This window comes from Arachis ipaensis, chromosome B6 (assembly GCF_059453495.1).
Source record: "Arachis ipaensis isolate K30076 ecotype BB chromosome B6, ASM5945349v1, whole genome shotgun sequence".
NCBI classification, from domain to species: Eukaryota; Viridiplantae; Streptophyta; class Magnoliopsida; order Fabales; family Fabaceae; genus Arachis; species Arachis ipaensis.
The window spans coordinates 144,786,878-144,811,221 of record NC_142441.1 but is presented as its reverse complement, the minus strand read 5'-3'; the positions used below and the strand labels follow the sequence as shown (position 1 = coordinate 144,811,221).

The following is a 24,344-nucleotide window of genomic DNA, read 5'->3' as shown; positions in this document are numbered from 1 at the left end:
TCGCGCCAATTTCTCATAAAAACAAACAGTTTCTTCATAGCATTTGGTCTCTGCTTATGTCTGATTTGAAGCCCGGATGGAATTGGTGGCCTGCAGCTTTAAAGATTTATAGTTCTAGAGAAGATTATCGTTGGCTCTTGAAGAAGAAATTAAATGGGAATGGTAATAGCAACTGTAGGTGGATTTGGCATTGTAATTTTCCAGAAAAGATAAAGATGATGATGTGGCTGGGTTTACAAAATGCGTTTCCGATGAATACCTTCTGTAACACCCTATCACACAAACTTTTACGCTATAGTCGTAAATCAGTGGTAGTAAGGCATTACGATACCTAAAAAAATACATACATATATTTAAAAGATAGTAATATAGCTAATAGCCTGTAAAAAAAATAACGAAACGACAAGCGCATCTCACTCAAAACATCAAAGATATACTGCACCGATATACAGAAAAAAAAAAAAATATATATATATATATATATATATATATATATATATATATATATATATATATATATATATATATATATATATATAAGATTCAAAAGGAGATACATAGTAAGTACTAGTCTCGACCCCCGAAGACAATGCCGGTTAGAAACTACAACACATCCCAGAAGTACACAAAATAAAAAAATACATGTTTCTCCAAAATCAATCTCTAAGAGGGATATACAAAGACATATTCAAAAGTGAAAAATATAATATACTAAGATACAAAATAAAATCCCAAAAGAGTGTATTCGCTTCCGAGAGAAATCTAGCACGCTCAATAAGGTGTCTTACATCCTGTATCTATAAAATAAATAGTTCCACAATGGGGTGAGAACCCAAAGATTTCCATTAGAGTAGTAATTCCAAATAGAGAGTATGTAAAAAGATATGAACCCACTAGATAATTCTAAACTCCAACCAACACAAAATTCAAGTCTAAAGTCCTTTCTAAATCCAAACAGGAAAAATCAAACTAAGTTTCAACTAAACTAGTGATTTCAGACTCTCAATTATTCTCCATACAAGTCATCAATTCTCTCCATGTCATAATGATTTAATCTCAGTAATTTAATATCCAGTAATTTATTTAGTAGTAGTAACAAGCACAAATAGAGAATTTCAAGCACAGACAAAGACAATTACAGCAAGTAAGGCAAATAGGAGTTAAACAGAAAATATTCACATAGATAAACCAAATACAATGAGCATACTCAAACAATGTTACTTAAATGCAGATTATGCATGTTTGTCCTACTAGCCATGAGCTTACGTGTCGGTTATTAGGCTAAGTCCGACACAAAATTCGGTTGACACCCCGAATCGGTCTCTCGATGCGCATCACCAGGAGGAATTATAAATCATGGTACCATTATTCCAGCGGAAAGCTCTGTCTCACCTTCTCCCGGAAGTATAAATGTTTCAAACAACAAAGAGTGCCGTCTCACCTTTCATCCAAGAGAACGTGGGCGTTACGTATCGCTGTCCCCACATCACACTGCAACCACAGAACAAGCGGGATGAGACATTTGTCCTTACCCAGTACAAGTGCCAAAGCAAAATCAATTCAGTACGCAAACGGGATAACACCCAGACCTTTCTAATCCAGCCATTCAGACCACAATAAATCAACAATATCAGTGTCTTTTAGTAATTTCATAAGTGATTTTGCTTATTAACCCCAATTTGTTATCTATTGCATTAATTTGAATTCATTAACCCCCAATTCATTTATCGATTTGCTAATTTTACTAACACGTGAGTGGGATGGAACCTCCGTCCTCATCGTAGTCGGGATAAAACCACCATCCCACAATATTTTTTTTTCGGTTAACTAAGTGTTTCATTCCAAAATAATTAAATTTAGTTCATTGAACTTAGCCACACCCTATCCAAGGCTTAAAAATGAGTTATCGAGATTCATTTAGGGGTTACAGAAGTTTACAAGAGTGCCGGAAAGGCCAAACAGTTAAAAACATGGTTTCTTCAAGAAAATATGACTTGTGCGTACGCATCACCTCATGCATATACATGACTTGCTAAAACTCTTTGATGTGCGTACGCACACCCTTGTGTGTACGCATGAGTATTTACACCCATTTTGTGTAGTGCGCACACACCATACTGTGCGTGGATACGCAGACCAAAATTTCTGATGTTCTGCATAATCTCAAATTCTAGATTTTTATACCAGTTTTCAATCCTTCATAATTTTCTCTATAAAATTCATTTTCTTCCATTCTTAGACAGTTTTAAAGTTCTTTGCACCATCTTCAATTTCAGATAAATTTTATGCAAATCCAAACTTCGAGCACTAAGTTATGGCCCGTCGATGTTGGTCTAAATTCTGTTTTTGCTAAATTTATCCTATTGCCAAATTTTACCAAATCTCAATTCAATTTAGTTTCAAATCATCCCAAAAGTATCTCAACATAAATTTATCTAGTTCTATCCATTCAACACCTAATCAAAAAGTTCCAACACAACAATCCAACTTTCCAAACTTCTATCAACAAATCAATCACATGTTAATCACCCGGCCAAACCACATCATTCCATAACCAATCAAAATATGGCAATTATGCAACTTATCAAATAGAAAATACCTCACCCTATCACGGTCTCCGGTCTAATTTCATACCAATCGATATAATAACAACTATACCACAACATGCATATTCAATCTCAATCTTACCATCGTATAGCACTCACCAAAAACTCAATTCACATAATCACACTTCATCATCAACACACAACATTCAACACTATCCTAGGATAATTAACCTAGGTTTTCACAAAATGTTACATAATGTCTATTCGAAATTAAAACTCGTACCTTCGTTGACGGCAGTCTCAACCTCGAAAAAACTCTTCTCCGACAATTTCAACCTCCACCGATCCAAGCTCCACCAAATTCCTCACCAATGTGATCTTTGACTCAATTCCGCACCGAATTTACACAAATCCAATCATATTCAATCTAATCACATTCAATTTTCACAACATTCACACAATGTTCATAAGTAAAACTTGAAAAAAATAAAGAGAAAAGGTCTACTTACCTTATTTCTCATAGTCTTGGGTCAAAATCTCGCTAGAACTTAAGATTGAGCCTCCCTTAAACATTCAAAAATCGAAATTTTCTCAATACCCAAACTAATATGCGAAATTGAGGATAAATGAAGAATGAGGCAAGAATTTTAAAATTTCTTACCACAATAGTTAGATAGAATCGAAGAGCGCGACGAGAGTGACGCATAGCTGCAAATGAGTCTTCGATCAGAGTTAGGATTTGAAAGTTATGAGGATTGAGTGATGTGATGAGTAGTAATTTAGGGTGAGCCTTCACTCTCTTCTATTTTCTGTGGAACTCTAAATGAAAGGAGGAGGAAGGAATGACTAAATTCACTAAGTTATGAGGGTCATGTATGTGGGCTTGGGCCCAACATGAGTCGTTTTGTGATTTTCGGTCCGTTGGTCAAACCTAAGACCAAAATTTTTAAGATAAGTGTTTTAATTTGTATTTTAGATATTTTTATTTTTTTCACATTGTAAATTATTACATTTTTAGCCATATTTTCTCATAATTAATTTATCACTTAATTATTCGTTATTTAACTGAATTTTACACCTTCCGTTTCAAGCGTCATTTAACTGAGTCGGATAGATGTTCGAGATGCAATGAGGATTAGGAAATAATGGAGCATTATCTTAGAGACTGTGAAATCTAGAGTCATTTGAAAAAATATTTTCCTTTGTTTATTGAGTCATTTGAAGATACCCCTTTGGAATTTTGGTTTCGAAAGGTCATGTCGGGTAATGAGAAATTATTTGGGATGAGTCTTTGGTGAGCGTAGAAGCATTGCTGTAATGATCTTTTTTAACACTAGAGATCAATAGTCAAATCACAAGGTTGTTGCTATAACACAGATAACTGCTAATAATTTAAGAAAGTTTGCTAAAACCAGTGTGTGCTTTAGATCTTTTAAGAATTGGATGAGGTGGGAACCTCCAGCAGGTAATCATTTTAAAGTTAATTGTGATGCGAGACTAATTTTTTATTGGAACTTGGCTAAAATTGGTTGTCAATAGAGATTCTAATGGCTGTTGAATTTTGGCTTGTTCTAGCTAGTAGTTGTCTTCTAGAGTCTACTGTCTGATGTGAGCTTTTTACTATTTAGAGGGGTCCAGTTTTAACTTGGGATTATGACTTGAGAGATATTGTGTGCAAAACGGATTGTCTTGATATTTTGCACCTATTATACAATTCGAATAATGGGCATAATTCTGATGTTGATATTCTTAATAAGATCCAAGAGTTTATGTCAAGACCGTAGGTTGTATATTTTGATTGGATAACCCGTGAAGCTAATACTTGGCGGATTGACTAGCGAGATATGGTGTGAAGACTCATCTTACTCATGTTATTTGGTCCGAGTCTTGTGATGATCTACAATAACTCATGCTTGATGATATATAGGATAAGCGTTTTTTTTTTTTTTTGTTTTGCTTTGTTTCTTTGTTTATTTACTAAAAAAAAACGATATTCTAGAGAGACTTAGTGCTTGTTTGGGTGTCATTAAGATAATAAAAAAAAGATTTTTTTTAATATTTGTTCATTTTTTAGTGTGTTTGGTAAATTTCTATTAGTAAAAATAAAAACACTTGAAAAAAAATATATTTTTTGAGAAGCTACCGTTTACATCTTTTTTTAAAAGATATTTTTTAAAAAAAATTTACATAATAAATAAACAAAAATGTATTTTTATATTGTTATATCCAAACATAATTGATAAATAAAAAGTCCAAACATAAAATTACTTTTACTTTCCTATAAGATTTTTCAAAAAAAAGATAACTCAAAAAAATATTTTTTTTCAAAAGTCTACACAAACAAATTCTTAGACGTCTCACATTTTAAAAAATAAAAAATATTTTTATATTTTTAATTAGTTAATAATTTATTTATTTTCGAAATAAAAGTTAGAGACTTGTTTGTTATTTACACTAATATTAAATTATTGTCAGCTTTTAGCAAATAATTTCATACGAAGATTTTTTGTATATAAATTTCTTTCAATTCTTTAATTTTGAAAATATTTGAATACAAGAATATTGTTAATTTATTATCAGATTAATTATGTTTTTAAAAAATATAATTATAAAAAATACTTGATAAAAGTTCACAAATTCACAATTTAAAAATCCACATTTCATATATTATAGCTCGATAACCATTAACAAAAGAAAAATATTTTAAATAAAAAATGTTATTCTTAAAAAATTTCGTTGAATAATTCAATTATTTTCATGATTATCATCTTGCAAAGTTACAGCAGCTAAAAATAAAAATTCCAGAGGTTTACAGCAACTCAAAATTTATATAGTTTAACCTTAAACTCCAAATGTAGAGAAGCACATACATCAGATAAATAATCATAAATTCAGCTTTGTATTTTCCTTTTAACCATTAAAAATCAGTAAATCATAATTCAATCCTTGAATTTATGTATATTGTAATGTAATTTGTTGATTGATGCTAAAAGTATGATTTTTTTTATATGATTAATTTTAACATGGTATAAAACATGATAAAAAAAAATAAAGTTCTTCCTGGGAGTGTTAGACCAAAAGAATGAAAACTAAAAAATACTCTAAGGAGTTAATTTTTTTTTGTAGAAATGAATTTGTTGGATTTAAAATATAAAAAATATCATCTAATTAAAAAGGAACTAAATTAAATGTTCCTCTAATAATGCTACATGTCATAAATTTTTTTTATCCCAACACCTTTTTGTTACGCATACCGAAAGTGGTATCAGAACTGTTAACTTAATTTGTGAAGATTAACTTTTTTATATTTATTTTTAGTTAAATAAACTTAAAATAATAAAAATATAAGGAAAATACATTTTCACAATTATTTTATTTAGTAACTAGCCTTTAAACAAGAAGAATATACTGGATATGACATTGTAACTATTGGACAATGTATTTTCCTTTAAAATAACTTGAGATTATAAAAAAAGATTTGAATTCATTTTCTAAAAAAAATTTCAACAATTAGGAGATCATCTCTTTTCTTTTCTCTTTTCTAATCTTTCTCATTATTCTTTATTTCGTTCATCAATTTCAAATAAAAAGATAATAAAAAATAAAATTAGCATTCAGGAACAAGTTCTATTTAACTATTGTCCACTTTAAAAAAGTTCATTTATTCTCTTACGATATTAGTAAAAGTTTCAACACTTATTTTTTATTACTATTTCTCATTTTTTATTCTTGTATGGTCTATGTCACTAATAAAATCTTTTTCTTCACAAATTTATATACCCTTAATCTTCTTTTTAAATTTTTTTTTACTTAATTTAATTTCATAAAAATACACTCGAATTACTTGTAAAGATTGCAAACCTAAAAGGTAGAGATAGAATAGCAACATATAATATAAAAGAAGCAGGACAAAATAAATAAAAAACAGTAGTATCATACCAGGCAAATTAACATGATCCCTTTTAGTTTGATTGTTATGTAACAGGTACCTTTCACATTATACACAAAATTTTTGCCCATAATAGAAAGCAAAAGACTTAGAAATGATCCCTTTTATATATTCAACAAGGTCCTATTCTATTTTTAATCTTTTACTAGTATTTTTACCCGTAATACTATTACGGGAATATAAATTTTTTTAAATTACGTCGATCCTGGTATTATAGATTATGACACAAAAAATTTATAACATTAAACTACTATTATAAAATGGTCGTAAGGGACAAAAGTCTCCGTCGACTAAGAAGACCAGAGTCTTAAACAAAATTAAATAATAAATTTTTTAGTTATTATTTTCAAATGAAAGAATTTAATTTTTTACTTAATTTTAACATTCGTTATCTAAAATTTGAAAGAATTTAACGTGTATATTTTTATATTTGATTAGATATTAAGTTTGTTGTACAAATAGAAATAATTAATTTTTATATTTGCTATTTAAAAATAATATTTTTTCTATATATATAAAAATATAATTAGATATTAACATAAAAAAAATTTATATTGATAGTTATAAAATTAACTTATTTTTTTTAAAAATAATTGAATCTTAATTTTAACTTTTAATCACAACATTAGTATTTTTTTAAAATTATATGTAATAAATATTAAAAAAAAGTGAAAATATATATTAAAAAGATAAGCAGTAAAAATTTAAAATTAAATAAAAAATATGTATATAATAATATTTTTAATTTAAATTATATTATGTTGTTAATTCTATTTTTCGTAGAACTTAAAGGTAGAGAAAAATAAAGAATGAGAGAAAGGAGAGAGAAAGATAAAGAAGAAGAATGAGAGAGGGAGTTTGTTAATTTTGGAAGCTAAGAAAATTTTTTATTTTAATTATAATAAAAATATCTGGTGATACATTTTGATTTGTCAAATTACTAATATAAAATATGAATTATAAATTATATATAGAGTGGGAAGGATAAAGAGAAATAGAAAAAAAGAGAGAGGTAGATAAGAAAATATAAGAAGAATGTTCACTAATTTAAGAGGAAAATATTTTATCTAAATTTTAATAAAAGAGTGTCATGTGACACATTTTAGTTATTAAATTAGTTAGTAATATATAAATTTAATATATAATATAGTTATATTTTAATTTTAATTTTAATTTAATTTAAATACAATTAGAGAATGTTATGTTGTATATTTTGATTGTCAAATTCGTAATTAGTCATTGATAATGATATATAAGAAAGATAGAGTAAATGAAAAAATGAAAGAGATAGAGAAAGGAAGAGAGAAGAGAGGAGAGTTCTTTAATTTTGGAGGGAAAGATTTGATTTCAATTGTAATGAGAGAATGACATGTGGCACATTTTAGCCTTAAAATTAGAGATATATAATAGATATAATAGATATAATAGATGTACTACATAACCACTTATTCCTGAAATTTCTTTAGAACACAAATTACTAGCATTTAAACATGTTTTTCAAAACACCCCATTTTAATGTCACATAGGATGCTTTAATTACATGGCTACACTCTTAGTCCATAATAATATAAACTCATATGCTGCATAAATTTATGATCCATACAGTTGCTTTTATAGTAGTACTCTATTCATACTAGCAGAACAACTTATTTTAATAATATAAAGTTTTGTTAGTTTGTTAACTAATATTTTTTTAAGTAAATAACCAAATTGGTTCATACAAAATTACTGATTTTTTAAATAGATTATCGAAAGAGTTTTTAAACTAAACTTTGTGTTTAAAAATTTAAGTTAGTCAGAGGTGTCCGCGGATCAGATCAGATATGGCCGAAAATTCGATCCGATCCGCACACCATCGGATATGATATCCGCACTTTTTAGTGCCGGATCCGATCCGATCCGCAAATGTACGGATCGGATCGGATATATCCACATAATTAAACCTTCTCTTTTTAATCATATTTCAATGTAAAAAAATTCAATAAAAATATTTCTTTCATACTTTTCAACTTATTTATTCTTAAAATATTTTTAATCAAACTCTTTCTGAATAACAAAAATAAAATAATATAATATATGAATAATAATTACTAACTAAAACATACAAACAAGTAAATATAATACCAAACATATATATTTATTTATTTTTATTGTGCAGATCTGCGGATCCGCGGATCGGATACGCGGATGTAGAGCAGATATCCGCGATCCGATCCGATCAATTTGCGGATCGGATCGTATCCGCAATTTTTGGATCGGATGCGGATATTTACCGCGGATCTGCGGATACGATCCGATCCATGGACACCCCTAAAATTAGTTATAGTAGTCTTTTTATAATTTTTATTATTTATAGTGTCATAATTTATTAATGTAATATATTAAGTGATATTACAGTATATACTTGACGGTTTTAATTGACAATTAACATAATAAATTTATGAAATTAAATTAAATCAACTTTAAATTGAGAGATTCTAATAATACCTCAAAGTTTCTTTTAATTAGACTTCGATTTGATTTAATTTTATAAATTTATTATATTAATAATTAATTAAGATGTTTAAATGTATATTATAGTATCATTTAATATGTCATATTAGTAAATTGTGATGTTGTCAACAAAAAATTACAAAAAACTATTAATGTAACTAATTTAAAATTTTCAAAAAGATGAATTTAATTAAAAAATATTTAAAAAATCATTTTAAAAAATAAGTGTTAAGCGACGAAATTGACTATTTGCCATGTGGTATTGTATAAAAGAATTAAATAATATTACATCTATAACAAGATGAGTCCATTTATGATAGAAATTCATCCCAAATTGTGTTTATGTAAAGTTAATATTTATAAATTATTAGATAATTTTATAAACTTAATTAAATTATTGTCTAACAATTTTTAATTATCAACTTTACATAAACACAAATGTACATTACTCTTCACCGTCCGTCTATACATGGACATATATTGAATTTTTTTATATATTTAAAAAAAATAATTAAAAAGGGAGCATGCATTCCGCATGGATTTGGGGCCTCCATCGAGTTTGGGAACAGTGAGAGCCACAGCAGTACGGGAATACTCCATGATTCCATCACTCTCCGCTCAACAACCACGACAACGACAGCAATAACTACCTTTAAGATAGGAACCAATGGCCTTTCACTGACTCACATCACAACCAAACAACACAGAAAAGGGAAACGAAGAGGTCATTCATGGAGGTTAAAGCCAGAGCTCCAGGCAAGATAATACTCTCAGGGGAACATGCTGTTGTTCATGGATCCACTGCTGTTGCCGCCTCTATCAACTTATACACCTACGTTACTCTCCGCTTCTCCACCCCTTCCGGTACGCTCTTTCATTCTCTCTCTCTAGATCCATTCTTGATTTCATTTTTCGTTTCTGGTTGTTTTCAATTTTGTATGTATTTATTTATATACAGACGATCAGGATTCGTTGAAACTTGTGTTGAAGGATGAGGGTTTAGAGTTCTCGTGGCCGACTAACAGAATCAAACAAGAATTTCCGGAATCATCAGCTGAGCCGCAATCTCCGGCGCCACCCTCGTGCTCCGTCGAGTCTGCCAAGTCTATTGCATCTCTCGTTGAAGGACTCAACATTCCTGAGGCCAAGATCGCTATTGCTTCTGGTGTTTCTGCTTTCCTTTGGTTATACACTTCCATTCATGGGTATTATTCTTACAAATTTGAAATTAGCGGTGGGGAATGTTTTTGAAGTATGCAGTAAATGTGTTCAAAGAGTATGCATTTGTTTTCTTTTTCCAATTCCAGAAATGTTTAAACAGCCAAGAGTTACTTTGCGTTCCTTGATTATTGCTGTAATAATTGGGTAATATTATCTAATAAGTGTATAATTAATCATGGATGTTACATGCATGAAACTGTAGATACTAAGTTAAATAGGTAATTTTGGGTTATTTTCTCCCTACTATTACCGTTCCAATTTCTAAACATGGCAAGGACAGTGATATAGTTTTATTTTGAAGTTTGAACACATACCAAACGTAGTCGTGTGAGTTGTTTTTCTTAATTTCTCTCTGCTTATGCAGATTTAAGCCTGCTACTGTGTCTTTCACTTCTGAACTTCCCATGGGTTCCGGCCTTGGATCATCAGCCTCGTTTTGCGTGGCGCTGGCGGCTGCCTTGCTCGCCTGCACTGATTTTGTTTCTCTGGATTTGAAACAACAAGGATGGCAGTCTTTTCAGGAGAAGCAACTTGATTTGGTAAATAAATGGGCTTTTGAAGGCGAGAAGATCATCCACGGAAAGCCCTCTGGAATTGACAACTCTGTTAGCGCATATGGTGAGCCCTGACTTTGTCAGACTTTAACACATAATTTCAACGTGTGTTTCTGCATTTTGAAGGTTTATATAGTCTGAAATGGTGCAACTGAATTGAGAAACAACATATCAGCTATGATACAAATACTTCCGTTCATTTCATAAAATTGCTGTATTTAAATAAATGGATGAGTCCAGGCATGATCCATTATAACATATTAGTATGTGATTGGGAGATCTATATACTATACAGATTGTGATTCGTTTGAAATTTTCAATTACTTTGTAGGTTGTTCATAGTTAGAGTGTTAAGTTGTTGCCTCTGAATGCTGAAGTTACTTGACTTTTGTTGTTATTATCAGGTAACATCATAAGTTTCAAGTCTGGTAGCATGACACACATGAAGGCAAATACGTTACTGAAAATGCTCATAACTAACACCAAAGTAGGGAGAAACACGAAAGCATTGGTGGCTGGTGTTTCAGAGAGGATGCTAAGGCACCCGGACGCAATGGCTTTTGTGTTCAGTGCTGTTGATTCTATTAGCCAGGAATTAACCTTGATTTTGCAGTCACCAGCATCAGATGATGTTCTCTCTGTAACGCAGAAAGAAGAGAAGATAGCGGAACTGATGGAAATGAATCAAGGTTTGCTCCAATCTATGGGGGTTAGTCATGTCACAATAGAAACTGTTCTTAGAACGACATTGAAGTACAAGTTGGCTTCTAAATTGACCGGAGCTGGTGGTGGTGGCTGTGTTCTCACACTGCTTCCAACATGTATCCTCTTTACTCCTCATCTTGATTCTGATTCAATTGTTCGCTTAAGGTTTTCCATTATCTGTTATATATATACTATGATTCTATTATATAAAGAGATTCATCTTGATAACCACTTTTTAGACTTCTACACCAAGTTAGATGTCCAGCACACAAACATGATAAGAACACTTGCCACCCACATTTTAGGCTTATTTGCATAAAGATTCTCTGCACTATCATTCATTTTATTCACCTTACCTTAGTTTTGGGGTGGGAGGGATGGATGGTTTCTTGTCTTTTATACAATTGTTACTTGCACAAACCATGTTTTGTGAATCCAACATGATATTACATAGCTTTCTAATTATGAAATGTATCTTGAAGTTTATGTTATGTATCTTTTCCTTGACATGCTTTTAATCAGTGTTATCAGGTTTCGTTGTTGAAAAAGTAATTGCTGAATTGGAGTCATGCGGGTTCCAGTGTTTCACTGCCGAAATTGGTGGGAAAGGTGTTGAAATTAACTTTGAAGTGTCATCTTGATCTTTCTCTTTTGTCCGGAAGGATTACCATCGGTGATTGAAGATCTTCAAAATAAATAGCATGAAAATATATGCTTCAATCTTTTTGCATGTAATTTCTAGCATAACTTTGGATTTGTTGGTACTCGGAACACATTTTTTTGTAACCGTGAATTGGTGAACACGTAGTTCTTAACACCACAATTAATTTTTGTTCCATACTGATCTCTGTTATTAGCACTAGAAACTCTTCCTTTGCAAATGGATGGCAAACACATATATTTGGTTTGATGGTTTCAATTACGGTTATGTAATTGATTATTTTATGTATTTATTATTGGTGTACTGTTGAGATTGTCTCATATTATTTGAGTTTGTTTGTATTATCTAAGATGACTGGTGACAACAGAGTGTTAATGCCAATTTTAAACCCAAACTATTTCAATTCTTTCAGAGGTATTTTTGAAACATAAAGTAAACTTCAGGCACAACTTAAAAAGTTTTTGCGTTGAGTACACTTTTAAAACTAGCTACACATGCCGTACTTCTACTACTTCTGTCTTACTATTACTACTGCTAATTACAGCAGTTCCAAACGCATCAGATAATTCATCTAACAACCTCGCTATGTCAATACCCCAACCCCAAATGAGTTCGAACCTTCACCCACAAATAAAACATAAAAGTCACCATAAAATAACCCAAAACACCAAAGATGGTAGCCACCAATGGTTTCCATTTAGCATAAATTAATTTAGCCTTCAAAGTCCAAATCCTCATTTTCAATCTTGCAACTTCAGCCTCTTGTGTTGTTACTTCTCTATTTGCTCAAGCAGAGAACGTGCATTCCTTCCCAATCTGCAACATAAACAAAAAGCGCTTGAAGAAATTCAAAAAGACATTAAAATAAAAAACACTTAAAACTTATATCAAAGTATACAAGCCCCAAAATCTCTAGTCGGATTCTCTGGTTTGACCATCTCAATATAGGGGTACCACAATTGCATGTAAGTGTTCCTCATCGCCTATTGCTCTTTTGTGATGTAGAGTCTTGGAAAAACATGGATTTGAGGAAGAAGAAATAAATTCTAGGATCCAGATTGGAATTTTTATCCTTTAATTTTTTAATATAATTTTTAAAAAACAAAAAATAAAATTTTTTCATCTGATTCAGATACCTAGTTGCCACATCACGGACATAATTGATTTATCGTTCGGGTATATTTAATATAAATTTAAAACTTTTGAAACAAAATTTAGATAAAATTTAAGAATATTTTTAAATCTTTTAATAATAAGAACAATAAATATACTTTTTTTTTTTTAATAATTATGAATCAGATAGGCGGCTTTTACATATTCTTTGAAAAGCTATTAGATAAAGATGGTTATTGTATAAGTTAACGTAGCAGTTAACAATATATAGTCTTGACCGAATCATCATTCGAATAATCTAATCCTGTTATTAAGAATCTTACATTTACTATTTACCAGGAACACTTTTCTTTTAACTGAAAACGGATGGTGAATGCAGAATGCGTGAAACAGAAATTGATCGATCCAACTGCAACTTAACGCCCTAACAGTGCCTCATAGTAGACAAGCTGCATAAAATATGAATTTTGCATGCCCTTGATTTTCAAATAGGTAGCCTCCAATCCGTTGAAGTTCAGCTCAAGAAACAAGTTCACTCCAAAATTTGCCATTATCATGGCATACCAATATAGTGCGTTCAATGCTAGCTAGGGGCTAGAAATATGAATTTACAAAGATGAACTGTACCACACTATTTCATGTCCACTAGATTGATTTTTCTTTAGATATTTACACCTAAAAACATTACAAAGCATACATCAACCACTAAGATAGCTTCCTAAACAGCCTGGGATGAAGCATTGGAGGTCAAAAGTGTTCCCCGGAACCCTTCCTCGGTATGCTGTGTATCCATTTTCTCATCATAAAGTTCCTCTGCAAAATTGAATGATCAATTTTCAGTATATGTATTAAAGAATTATAAGTAAATAACCAATAGCAAAGTAGCTAACCGGCAATATCTCGATTTTCATGGATCTCAGAATCCCTCACTATAATCTGATCTCCAGCAAATATGTTTACATCTGCAAGTGTAGTGTATTCATCATCAATGTCAATTGTCTTATCGCCCTTTTGTAGTAACTGATTTTCCTTGACCACCTGGGTATGGAGCAAAAAAATTAGAAGCAATACAATAGGTTATTAAAATACACAAATTTATCCACTAAAAGTAAAACCACCCCACATGAGAAAAGAACTGGTTATCCAAACACCTAAGATATGTGAAATATTTTCTTTCATGTGTCTCGACAAAAACATTTATTTTAAATTGAAAATCAGTATGCGTTTATATAGGAGTTATTTACATTTCCAATGGGAAAACAAAACACGGAGTAACCAAAACTATTATAGAATTTATCCATACCACAAACTGGATTCTTGTACAAGAGAGGATGAAAAGTTTCACATAAAATCATATTCCTCAATCATATCTACATACATAACTTCTAAGTTTCTCCATCACTCTCACTCTGCACAAATATGAGCACACACACCTATATAAAAGACTATTTGTTCATTTGTTCCAATTAGGACTATATCATTCAAAAAGCAGGATGCTTGAACGCAAGCACCTGGATTTGTTTAGCAAGCACATCCAAGAACATGGTTAAAAGGGAGAGAAAAAAAAAATCCTATCTTAGGATATTATAAATATGCACAAGAAAGTAGGCTTACCCCAAATGATTCCCATATCATCATTTTAAGCTGGTAAATTGATGTCGAAGCAGAAACTTTCAGACTAATAGAACTCCCATTTTTAGTTTTACGGGTGCGTTTAGAAGCCCGCCGTTCTGTTTCAACAAAACCCTTCGAAGCCTCCAATATTGATCTAGGTACCTCTTTTCCACGGACAAGTATTACAGTTATGTTCTCATTGCAATAGTTTAGCTTCTGCATCAACTCACAGCTTTCTTTTTCTCCAATGCAACTTTCACAAACCTGCATATTGAGAAAGAGACAGAGATACTTCAATTCAGTAGTGCAATATATTATCAATTAATATATTCAATTAAACATAACACAAGGATGTAAGGCGTGTAAGTTGTATAACTTATTCAGAACAAAAGATGGACCAATGGAAACACCTAAAGGGAAACTAGGGAAGCCAAGGATATGTCCATCAAAGTACATATAAGTTCATACTATCATATTGGACTATTTCAACCAAGATATGTACATACAGAAGGATAGGAGCCTGCAACGGCATTTTCAACAGATTGAGGTAGTATTTTGCATTACCTCTGGACAAGTCTTGATCACGAATTGTCCATTCTCAGTTTCATTATTCACTTTATCTGAAGAACCCAACTGATCCTCACATACTGGCAACTCTTCACAGGATCCAATCAAAACATTCTCTGACTCGTCAATATTTTCAATTTTGGCAGATATTCCTTTGGCCTCATTACCACCCCATTCTTCACATAAAAGTTTCCAATCATTTTCAGATATAACTGTTACACCACTTGCCTAGAATCCAAAAAAGATAATATCAAACTGAGTCATCAGACTTAAAACTGCACTTAAAGTTAGATCATTTCAAAAAACAAAATCTTGGTATTAGAAATTATAATATATTTTTCCCCAAGTAAAAAAATTTATATTTCCATAAGTAAGATAATTATCATGGTAAGCATGAATAGACACACATTTGTGTTGTCTATGTCATTTGACTATAGTACACAATGTCATCTTTTCCTCCTATTCAAACTTACAGAAGACTCTCTTGGCACTATAGCACTGCGTCTGAAAACCAACTCAGGAGGCCTCTCAACTAGTCGTGAGTGCTGTAACAAAACAGAGGAAGAATTACAATTAAATTTCACAAAATGGAATTGCTAAAATTGAGCACACCCAGTACAAATTGTGAGTGCACACCTAAAGTTGTCTCAAAATTTAACAAGATATTTGCAATAATAAATTCTGCAAACCACCTCCATACCACAGAACAAAAACAGAAAACACAATAAAAAGCAAGGTGGAGTAACACGGTACCTTTTCACACTTCAGTGAATCAATTACCCCATCTAATGTTTCAGGTTTATCTGAATTCTTTACGGATGGATTAACATAATTTCTCCATTTTGAAATCCACAAAGATGGAACTAAGAAATACTTGCAATGCAGAGAGAGCGGCATACTTTTACCCAGGAATAGTTTCTCATGTTTCTGACGTTGTCTTTGCTTCACTAATCTGCAGCATTTAAGCAGAAGTCACATTTAAAACTCTATATATCAACTCTAGATCAACAGCAACCATCAAATGAAACGACCTCAATGAATCCTCAAAGCAAGCCACTTCAGATAATTCATTACTGCATTCAGAACACTCTCTGGAGTCAAAAGGGAAAGTAGGGCAACCCAAAGGATCATCAGGTTTTACAGAGATAGAATCTTCATATAAGAAGAGCCAAAAATCCTCAGGAACAAGCACTCTCTTAGCACCAGCAGCTTGTTCAGGCATAAGCTGCCCATGTGGACAGCTAATAGCTGCTGTTGGTCCTGCATCAGCTTCAGATGGAGCATCAAGAACTTTTCGTTTCCACCATTGCTGTAACCTATGAAAAGTAAGTTCATCAGCACAACAGGCATTAGTGTTATTGCTTTTGATATATGTTGATATCATAATGATTAATGAAGACATTGCAGTGAACTTAAAACAGATCAGCACCGCTGATAGATATCTCTACAACAAAACATATTAACTGTTTCCACAACACAACAGATAACACAACTAGTCAGCATTCAATAACCACTCCTTTGTTCCTGGAGGAGCAAAAATGGTATGAAAAGAAGATTTTGGTATCACACCATGGCCTGGAAATGTAGTACTTTCCATCTTCACAATTTCCATCTAGAACATCCCGTGCAAGCTGCTTCAGTGATTCCCTTCGATCCCGATAGGTATCAGCTGACACCACATTCCGAGCTCCTTCAATCAGACAATCCCAACAGCAATCATCATGAGAAAGTGTGGGCCCCCCACCATGCTGAATTTTACAAGCCAATAAAGGAACATGTTATGAACATAAATATCAGCAATAATGGCAGAACTGGAGTTATCAATTAAAAAACCATAAAAATAAACAGCTTCTGAAAATTTTCAGGCGGATTGCAATTGTATGACCTTACTATTTATGTAATCAGGAGTTCATTCAAAAAAGCAAGCTACATTCTCCCATAAACAACATATAAAGAAACTTACTTTCTAGAACTATCATTTGCCAACATGCTTATACCCCTTCAACCCATATATTACAAAATTTTCCATGATGACATTGCCAACAAGAAAAAAAGGATAAGCTTCATGCTTCAAGAAGAAAACAGCCCAGAGCATCAAATCCCTCAGTAACCCTCCTATAGGTCATAAGAGTTGTCTTGGTCCCTCTGACTATTGATTACTTTTACATTTCATCTTATATACTAGTATATCCGGCATGAATGTCAAACAGCAGGAAAGGGGGTGTAGACAAATCATTAAACACACTAAGCAAGTAACTAAATGTACCAAAATGCATCACAGCCAACAACAATGCAGTTACCTTAGAGAGTAGCTTATCCCATGCTTGAGAAGACAATCTTTTCATTGTGGTAATCTTTGATACTGGGACTTTCCCATGTGAACATTGAATAGATGTGTTGTCAACAGCACTGCATCAAAGTTAGAAAGTAATATATAGATTAAGTTATATCATCATACCCTAATAATTGAGTAATTTACCCGAGGAATGTTTGATTGTAGACAAGGAGGGGAAGAAATCGACACTGTATAACAAAAATCAATTGAAGCATTTATTATAAATAATAAATAATGGAATAAAAGTATGCACCAACGTTGGAATGATGTTGTCAGCCCACTGGCGAAGCCAGTCACTATAAATCCAAAAAAATGGTTGCTTCAGTGGCTGAACAGGGGCTTCAGCTAAAACAGATCGAACTTCCTGTCTCCGCTCATTGATACGACTCAATTCTAACTCTTTCTTTTGCTTGTACTGCTCACAAGCATCAAGATATGAGGCATTGATATTTTTAATCTCTTCACGAAGATGGAAAGGAAGACAAGCATCATCCTGGGCAGTAACTGCATCACGCTCTCCTTTATGGTTAGTACCAGAAAACATAACACCTTTTCCATCAACATCTTTCGAACGTTTAAGATGGTACATCAACATGTATGCATCGCTAGAAGAAAATGTCTCCACATGGGAAGAGTGAGACAGCGTGGCATCTAAACCATTCCCATTACTGTCAGCTATCTTTGCTTCAGAGCAATTACTATGAACTACATCAGTCTTGGCCAATTTAGAAGTAGAATTTGAAGCTTCTTCACCAAAGGGATGACGACCTAAGTTAGTGACATTCTCATCATCAAATTCCCACCATTGCCCAGTATTTTCATCCTTAATATGAGCAATGTAGTGACCACTATTAACAGCACTTCCCTTGTGAATTAGTACAGCTGACAAGTCATATATCAACTCAAAAGGAGATGATTCAAACAATCTATGGCGCATATCAAGTTCAGCAGGAAATGAAAATGCAGAAGTAATTTTCTTCCTTGTTGTAGTCTGTCATAAGGAATAGATAATAACGAAAAACAATAATCAGAACACAACTGAGTGATTGAGAAAATTAAATTTTGCTCCACAGCATGAAGGACAAACCCAACACTACTAAAGTGCACTAAAAGAAAAAAATGGCATAAAAACTATCATCATATGAAGACTAAAGAAAGATAAAGCATAATACTATTAACAATTAAACATAGTTTCACTCTTTACCCTAGCACATCAGTAACAATAAAAAAGGATGTCAACATTTAAGAAAGAAACTAGGAACAACATCTCATTAAACTTATGGGGCAAAGCGTATGTTTGTAAAGTAAAGCAAACCATTCATGGTTCTTTCCCTATTCTGCTTAAGAGAAGTTGAAACTTGAATAATAAAGACAATCTTCAGAAAACATATTCTCCTCAAAGAAAACAAGGAAAACAAAAAAGAATAACTGGAAATAACAGAAAATAGATATCTTGCATCCCTCTGTGTGTGAAGACAGACCAATGTGCATGAATTGTTCTTTCTGTTGATGTGCTTGGACCAAGATGTTTGGTAAGTGGTAACGTTGGAGTAGTTTTTATCTGATTTGAGGTTAGGCATGGAGAAGGAAACTTACAAAGAAAAGAGACAGCTCATTTCGCGACACGGTGCATGGCAAAAAGAACTTTCTATTATAGTTATTTTCCTTTCCTTATAGGATATTTATTCTTGTATTCTAATACAGTAACACTACTTCTCTATGTCCATATTATACACACAAGGCAAATAATAATACAACAACAATGATGATGAATATTTAGTTGTATAATCCTCACAATAATAACAGAAACAGAAGGACACTCCTGAATTTACTACAATACCTTTGGAAGAAAAACATATCGTTTAAGTTGAAAATTAAGTACTTCGGGCAATGTGCGGAGCTTGATGCTACGAGTTGCATCAACTCTTGCTCTACATGAGTCGCAATAATATTGGTTGTCTCCATGAAGCTCTTCAATAGCAAGGTAATCATCTAGGCTCTCATATAAACTTTGTAATCCCTTGACATTCAACTCCAACTCATAGAAGTCTTCCATTTTCGAAGAAGCTTCAGAGTCTTTTCCACATTGTGAGCACCTGCATAATAAAGAGATGGAATTAAATAATGTGTAATAGTCACAAACATAGCTACAACTAATCACACATATATGAAACATGAATGTAGGGAGAAGAAAATACTTGAGATCATTTGAACATAAATACCAATGTCACTTCTGACTTATGAAGCACAAACATTTCAAGAAAGGGCTGTGCAGGAAACATGTTGAATACTTTGTTTTAAGAGTTAGAGAAATCACAATGGGACACTACAAAATACACATGGACACATCACATCTTGTTATGCCACCATGTCTGAGTCAGTGTCATGTCCCATGTATATGCTTCATAGCTTTTGACCAATTATGACGAAATCATTCTACACAACCAGTACCACGAATTACTTAATAATTTCAAACTCCAAATAGTACTCAAGACTAATATAGAAGCCAGATTAGCACAGAAAGATGATTAAAAGCTCATTGGTAATAAGAAAAACGAAAATTCCTTCATTGAATTCAAACTCAAATAAATGGGGAGACCCAACAACCACAATGAATAGCTGCATTTATGACATTAGAAAAATGATTCTTGTGTGAGAGTGCTGAGAAGTTAAAATAAATAAAAGAAAAACATATCATATATGATAAGTCTACAATTTCAAAGCCCCACCCAACAAAAAGTGAAAATGGAGATTTCTAAACTGTGAAATATCAAACTTAACAGAAAAATAATTTTGGATTTCTTGATAATTATTAATGAAAAAAATGATCCTATATCAAAAAAATGTTTATGTAATCAATATGTTCATCAAATCACTGATTCTTACTTTGTCACGTGAGACACATTTCCACGAAAAAGATCTTGAACTATTGTTCTTGCCTTTGCAATTTTGGAATGGCTCAGGCAACGCTCCAGCAATGACAGAAGCAATGTCAGGAACTCATGGCTATCCTGCTGAACTCCATTGTCTAACTCAAGTGTTTTTACAAATGGGGATGAATCTATGAAAGCCATTTTGCTAACATGCAACTGTACAAAAAGCCGAACCAGCTGATTTAACACCGGTTGCTGTTGCAAAACTTCTGGTTCTACAGAAAATATGCCTTCCCGGAAAGATTTATTCATGTACAAGCACTGAAGTATACTGTTGGCATAGCAGGTTGCACCAAGATTTGTTAGACCCGCAGGTGAAGAAGCAGATGCACGAAGATCCTTAGTTGGGTCGGGGCCAAGACTTTCAACAAAATCTGACGTCTTCATCCACAAGCCAGACTTCCGCGATCCATTTGGGGGAGGAACCAATGCACAGAAGCAATTTGGGTTGTCTTTAGCATTGACACGGCAACCTGAACAAACCGGCTTCCAAATCATATACAATTGGTTTATATCTTCTTCAGTTATACCACCCGTTTTGTGAATTTTCCTACACAAGAAAGCACATCAAAGGTCAAAACAATAATGAAGCACAGATAGGGAACAAAAAGCTGCACTTCACTCAATTCCTAGTATTTAAAAATTAATAAACATCTGTTACTAGTACCTCCATATTTCGGTAGTGTTATCAACATCATCCCCTTGCCTCTGCCTCTTGTTTTTGCTTCGCGTATTTGGTCTACTCATAGTAGAATATATAACCTAAAAGTGACAATCAAAGGCATGAGAAACCAACTTCGTTAGAGAAGAATAGAAGAAACAAATCAACACAACATTTTTCAGTTTTCACACCCATTAAAAAATTTTACAGCAACATTCAAACACATCAAATTAACTCAGAATCTTTATTTGTTTTCCCTTCTGAAAATTGGCAATGACCACTGTATATCAAAGAGCCAAGTATAATAGTTCTCATAAGAACTCTTATGATAATAAAAATGGTGATCCAATAACACAATATAAACCCAAATATTTAGCTAACAAAAAGTTCCAGCATCACTTTGAATGAATAAACTCAAAATTTCCCCAGAACAAAACTCTTAAGAAGCTTTGGCTTTATTCATGTGTAAATATACAAAACACATTACCGTAAGTTCACTTTCACATCATCATGATTCATTACACATCAGAACAAGCACGTCTTAGATTATAATAAACCCAAAGAACCAAAGCCAAACTGAAAGAGAACCCTAGAAATCTCAAACAGTGCAAGAGGAACAAAAACACAAATAAAACGAAGCAAAATCAACGTAGAATCGAAGCCACGATGAAATGTGAAACACACGTTTATGCTTCAATAAATAATAATAAATAAAAAATAAATTGCGGAAAACATTATCAAAAAAACTTCGGTTGATTTTTTGTGATATTACCAGAGAGAGAGGAAAAAGACGAGCTGCTTTGAAAGATCAATAATCACTTTAGGATTCAGGGTAACGAGGAAACAATAGCAGAGAAGAATAATTGAATTTATATATGACTTTTTTCAATTGATTCTTTTTAATTTTAAGCTAGAATGAATTACTGAGAACTGTAATTTTTGTTTTCTTCCAAATCTAAATCTTATTTATTTTTTTACCTTTTTACCGGAGGGAAAATGCTAGGGAGGGAGGGAATGGTAGAAAAGAGAAGAGGGAGAGTCAGAGACACGCACAGTGAATAGAAAAAGAGAGAGAGGGGAAAAAGACAGAAATTGGTTTTGAGTGGGTTTTAAAAATGAATGGGCCAAGTAAGAAGGAAGAAATCTGAAAGGGTGAATAGATGGGTCAAGTCCGAGTCAGAGCTTTTCTCTTCTGTGGCACAGGCTAGTGGCTACACACACCTAGCTAAGTTCTAGTGTTAAAACATTTTTTGGATACCATAATTGTATCATTAGTGGGTTTTCTTTTGTGTTTAATTGTATTTACTGTTATTTTTAGTTGATATATTTAAATGAATTTTAAAATATTATATATTATTAATTATTAATAAAAAATTCTATTTAAAATATTTTATACAATCAATTTTGTTAGATAATACAACAAACTACAGCCAACTAGTTTTTTTTTTAATATTTTATTTTAGAGAAAACATAAATTTAAATTATCACGAAAAATATCGAAAACTTAATAAAATAAATATTCAATATCTAAAGAAAATATCTACCACCAAATAATAACAAACATTTAAAATCATGTAAAATTATTTTAAAATTTTTAAAATTTATTTTAAAAATTTCAAAAATCGTTTTAAAAATTTGAAAACTAATTTTAAATTTTCCAAAATCATTTTAGGAATTCATAATAAAAAGAAATATTTAAAACATAAAAAAAACATTCAAAACCTAGTAAAACAAAACTTCCAATAAATATTAAAAAAATAATTTTTAAAAATTAAGAAAAGAAATAACAAATATCTAAAACTATTAAAGAAATCATCCAAAACTCAAAAAAAAAAAATCTAAAATATAAAAAAAAATCTGAAATTTAGAAAAAAAAACATTTAAAATTAATAAAAATAATCATCTAAAATAAAAAAGAAGAAAACTGTGTGCAGGAGAGAGGATGCGAGTGGCAGCTGAATCATGCAGTGATGCTCATGTGGACTACCTCATGAGTGAGGTCCAAGAGAACTTCAAACGTTGCAGCGGGCAACGCGAAGGCGGGTTTGATCCTTCGTGAGCACTTATGTGTTAACGGCAATAGAGGCAACGCGATGGCAAGGATGACACCGGCGCACCCACGACGTCACAATGAAGAGGACGACTACACGATGGACAGAATAGCAGTATAAGTAAAGTATTTGTAGTATAGTAAAAATGCATTTTTCGTCATTAACATATTTGTTCCTGGCAATTGTAATCTTTCGGGAGAATTGATGACTGCATCAAAGATGCATTTGTTATTGCGAATACTAGTACATCCAAGAATTCTAAATTAGTTAGTTTAAATAGTCCTGTATTGTAGAACAAGAGAGTATTCCGAATCTACACTGAAATATTGACAGCGATTCTCAAATATCGCAAAACCAAATAGGATACGATGAAATAAAATGCAATAAAAACAAATAAAAAATAATAAGAACGAATTACTTACTTTTAACGGTCAAAGCCAACCCAACCCTCTCATTTCAAATTCAAAAATTCGAAATGAACCAAACCTAGCGACACAAAACGACTGCAAGGGAGGACATGCGCGGAGACGGAGACGAAGCCGATTCATGTGAGCGAATCGAAGACACGATAGTGGCACGATGTGCGGGAGGAAGCAAACATCAAAGGCGCGACGGATGAAAGGAGAAGCAAGAGAGAGAGGACGAGAGCACATATAATGAATAATTTGTGACTTATAATTGTAAGATACAGATATAAAAAAGACGCAAAACTAAATGTTTTAAATTTTCAAAATCAGCATGGACAGTCCTCTTTCTTCTTTTCTTCATTTCTTTCTTTCTGTCTTTCTTTTTCTCTTCTCTTCTACTTTTCTTTCTTTTTTAAGTTTCATGTGTTGTATCAAACTAGTAAACATGATTTACATAAACAAATAAGCATGAATTGTAGATAAAAACAAATACAATAGATATATTTTGTATAAATTGATAAACCTGATAAAACA

General features: G+C 32.2%; 2 protein-coding genes and 1 long non-coding RNA gene across 6 annotated transcripts; 1 reads left to right on the top strand and 2 right to left on the bottom strand.

The window, feature by feature from the left end:
- Positions 1-1,277: 1,277 nt before the first annotated feature.
- On the bottom strand, positions 1,278-3,105 carry LOC148563037 (uncharacterized). Its single transcript, XR_015885816.1, has 3 exons — positions 3,056-3,105; positions 2,830-2,973; positions 1,278-1,491 (listed from the first exon to the last, which is right to left on the bottom strand). It is a non-coding gene; the product is annotated as an uncharacterized LOC148563037 (long non-coding RNA).
- Positions 3,106-9,505: 6,400 nt separating this feature from the next.
- Positions 9,506-12,387, top strand: MK (mevalonate kinase). 2 transcript variants are annotated; one of them, XM_016306906.3, is made up of 5 exons: positions 9,506-9,852; positions 9,947-10,193; positions 10,574-10,827; positions 11,168-11,584; positions 11,991-12,387. In XM_016306906.3, exons 1-5 carry the CDS (start codon positions 9,720-9,722, stop codon positions 12,107-12,109), a joined length of 1,170 nt encoding a protein of 389 aa, XP_016162392.1. In that variant the 5' UTR covers positions 9,506-9,719; the 3' UTR covers positions 12,110-12,387. The 2 variants fall into 2 exon arrangements, with proteins under 2 accessions (XP_016162392.1, XP_016162393.1); XM_016306907.3 differs by having other exon boundaries at positions 9,507-9,852; positions 12,000-12,387.
- A 1,305-nt stretch (positions 12,388-13,692) lies between these two features.
- UBP26 (ubiquitin-specific protease 26) lies at positions 13,693-22,613 on the bottom strand. 3 transcript variants are annotated; one of them, XM_088489994.1, is made up of 14 exons: positions 22,331-22,613; positions 21,359-21,453; positions 20,645-21,241; positions 19,599-19,854; positions 18,016-18,749; positions 17,724-17,832; positions 16,993-17,171; positions 16,455-16,739; positions 16,177-16,375; positions 15,897-15,968; positions 15,421-15,651; positions 14,857-15,120; positions 14,133-14,280; positions 13,693-14,055 (listed from the first exon to the last, which is right to left on the bottom strand). In XM_088489994.1, exons 2-14 carry the CDS (start codon positions 21,436-21,438, stop codon positions 13,961-13,963), a joined length of 3,249 nt encoding a protein of 1,082 aa, XP_088346120.1. In that variant the 5' UTR covers positions 21,439-21,453; positions 22,331-22,613; the 3' UTR covers positions 13,693-13,960. The 3 variants fall into 3 exon arrangements, with proteins under 3 accessions (XP_088346120.1, XP_088346119.1, XP_088346121.1); XM_088489993.1 differs by lacking the exon at positions 22,331-22,613 and adding an exon at positions 22,125-22,269; XM_088489995.1 differs by lacking the exon at positions 22,331-22,613 and adding an exon at positions 21,840-21,954.
- Between the last annotated feature and the right edge of the window lie 1,731 nt (positions 22,614-24,344).

What these genes read in the sequence shown, in the direction of transcription:
- MK (XM_016306906.3), top strand. Translation starts at nt 9,720, where the DNA reads ATGGAGGTTAAAGCCAGAGCTCCAGGCAAGATAATACTCTCAGGGGAA. An exon ending in CCGCTTCTCCACCCCTTCCG is followed by an intron (nt 9,853 to 9,946) that starts GTACGCTCTTTC and finishes ATTTATATACAG; the next exon opens with ACGATCAGGATTCGTTGAAA. An exon ending in TCTCACACTGCTTCCAACAT is followed by an intron (nt 11,585 to 11,990) that starts GTATCCTCTTTA and finishes GCTTTTAATCAG; the next exon opens with TGTTATCAGGTTTCGTTGTT.
- UBP26 (XM_088489994.1), bottom strand. Translation starts at nt 21,438, where the DNA reads ATGAGTAGACCAAATACGCGAAGCAAAAACAAGAGGCAGAGGCAAGGG. An exon ending in TGCTTTGAGGATTCATTGAG is followed by an intron (nt 16,376 to 16,454) that starts GTCGTTTCATTT and finishes TAAATGCTGCAG; the next exon opens with ATTAGTGAAGCAAAGACAAC. An exon ending in TGAAAATCGAGATATTGCCG is followed by an intron (nt 14,056 to 14,132) that starts GTTAGCTACTTT and finishes TCAATTTTGCAG; the next exon opens with AGGAACTTTATGATGAGAAA.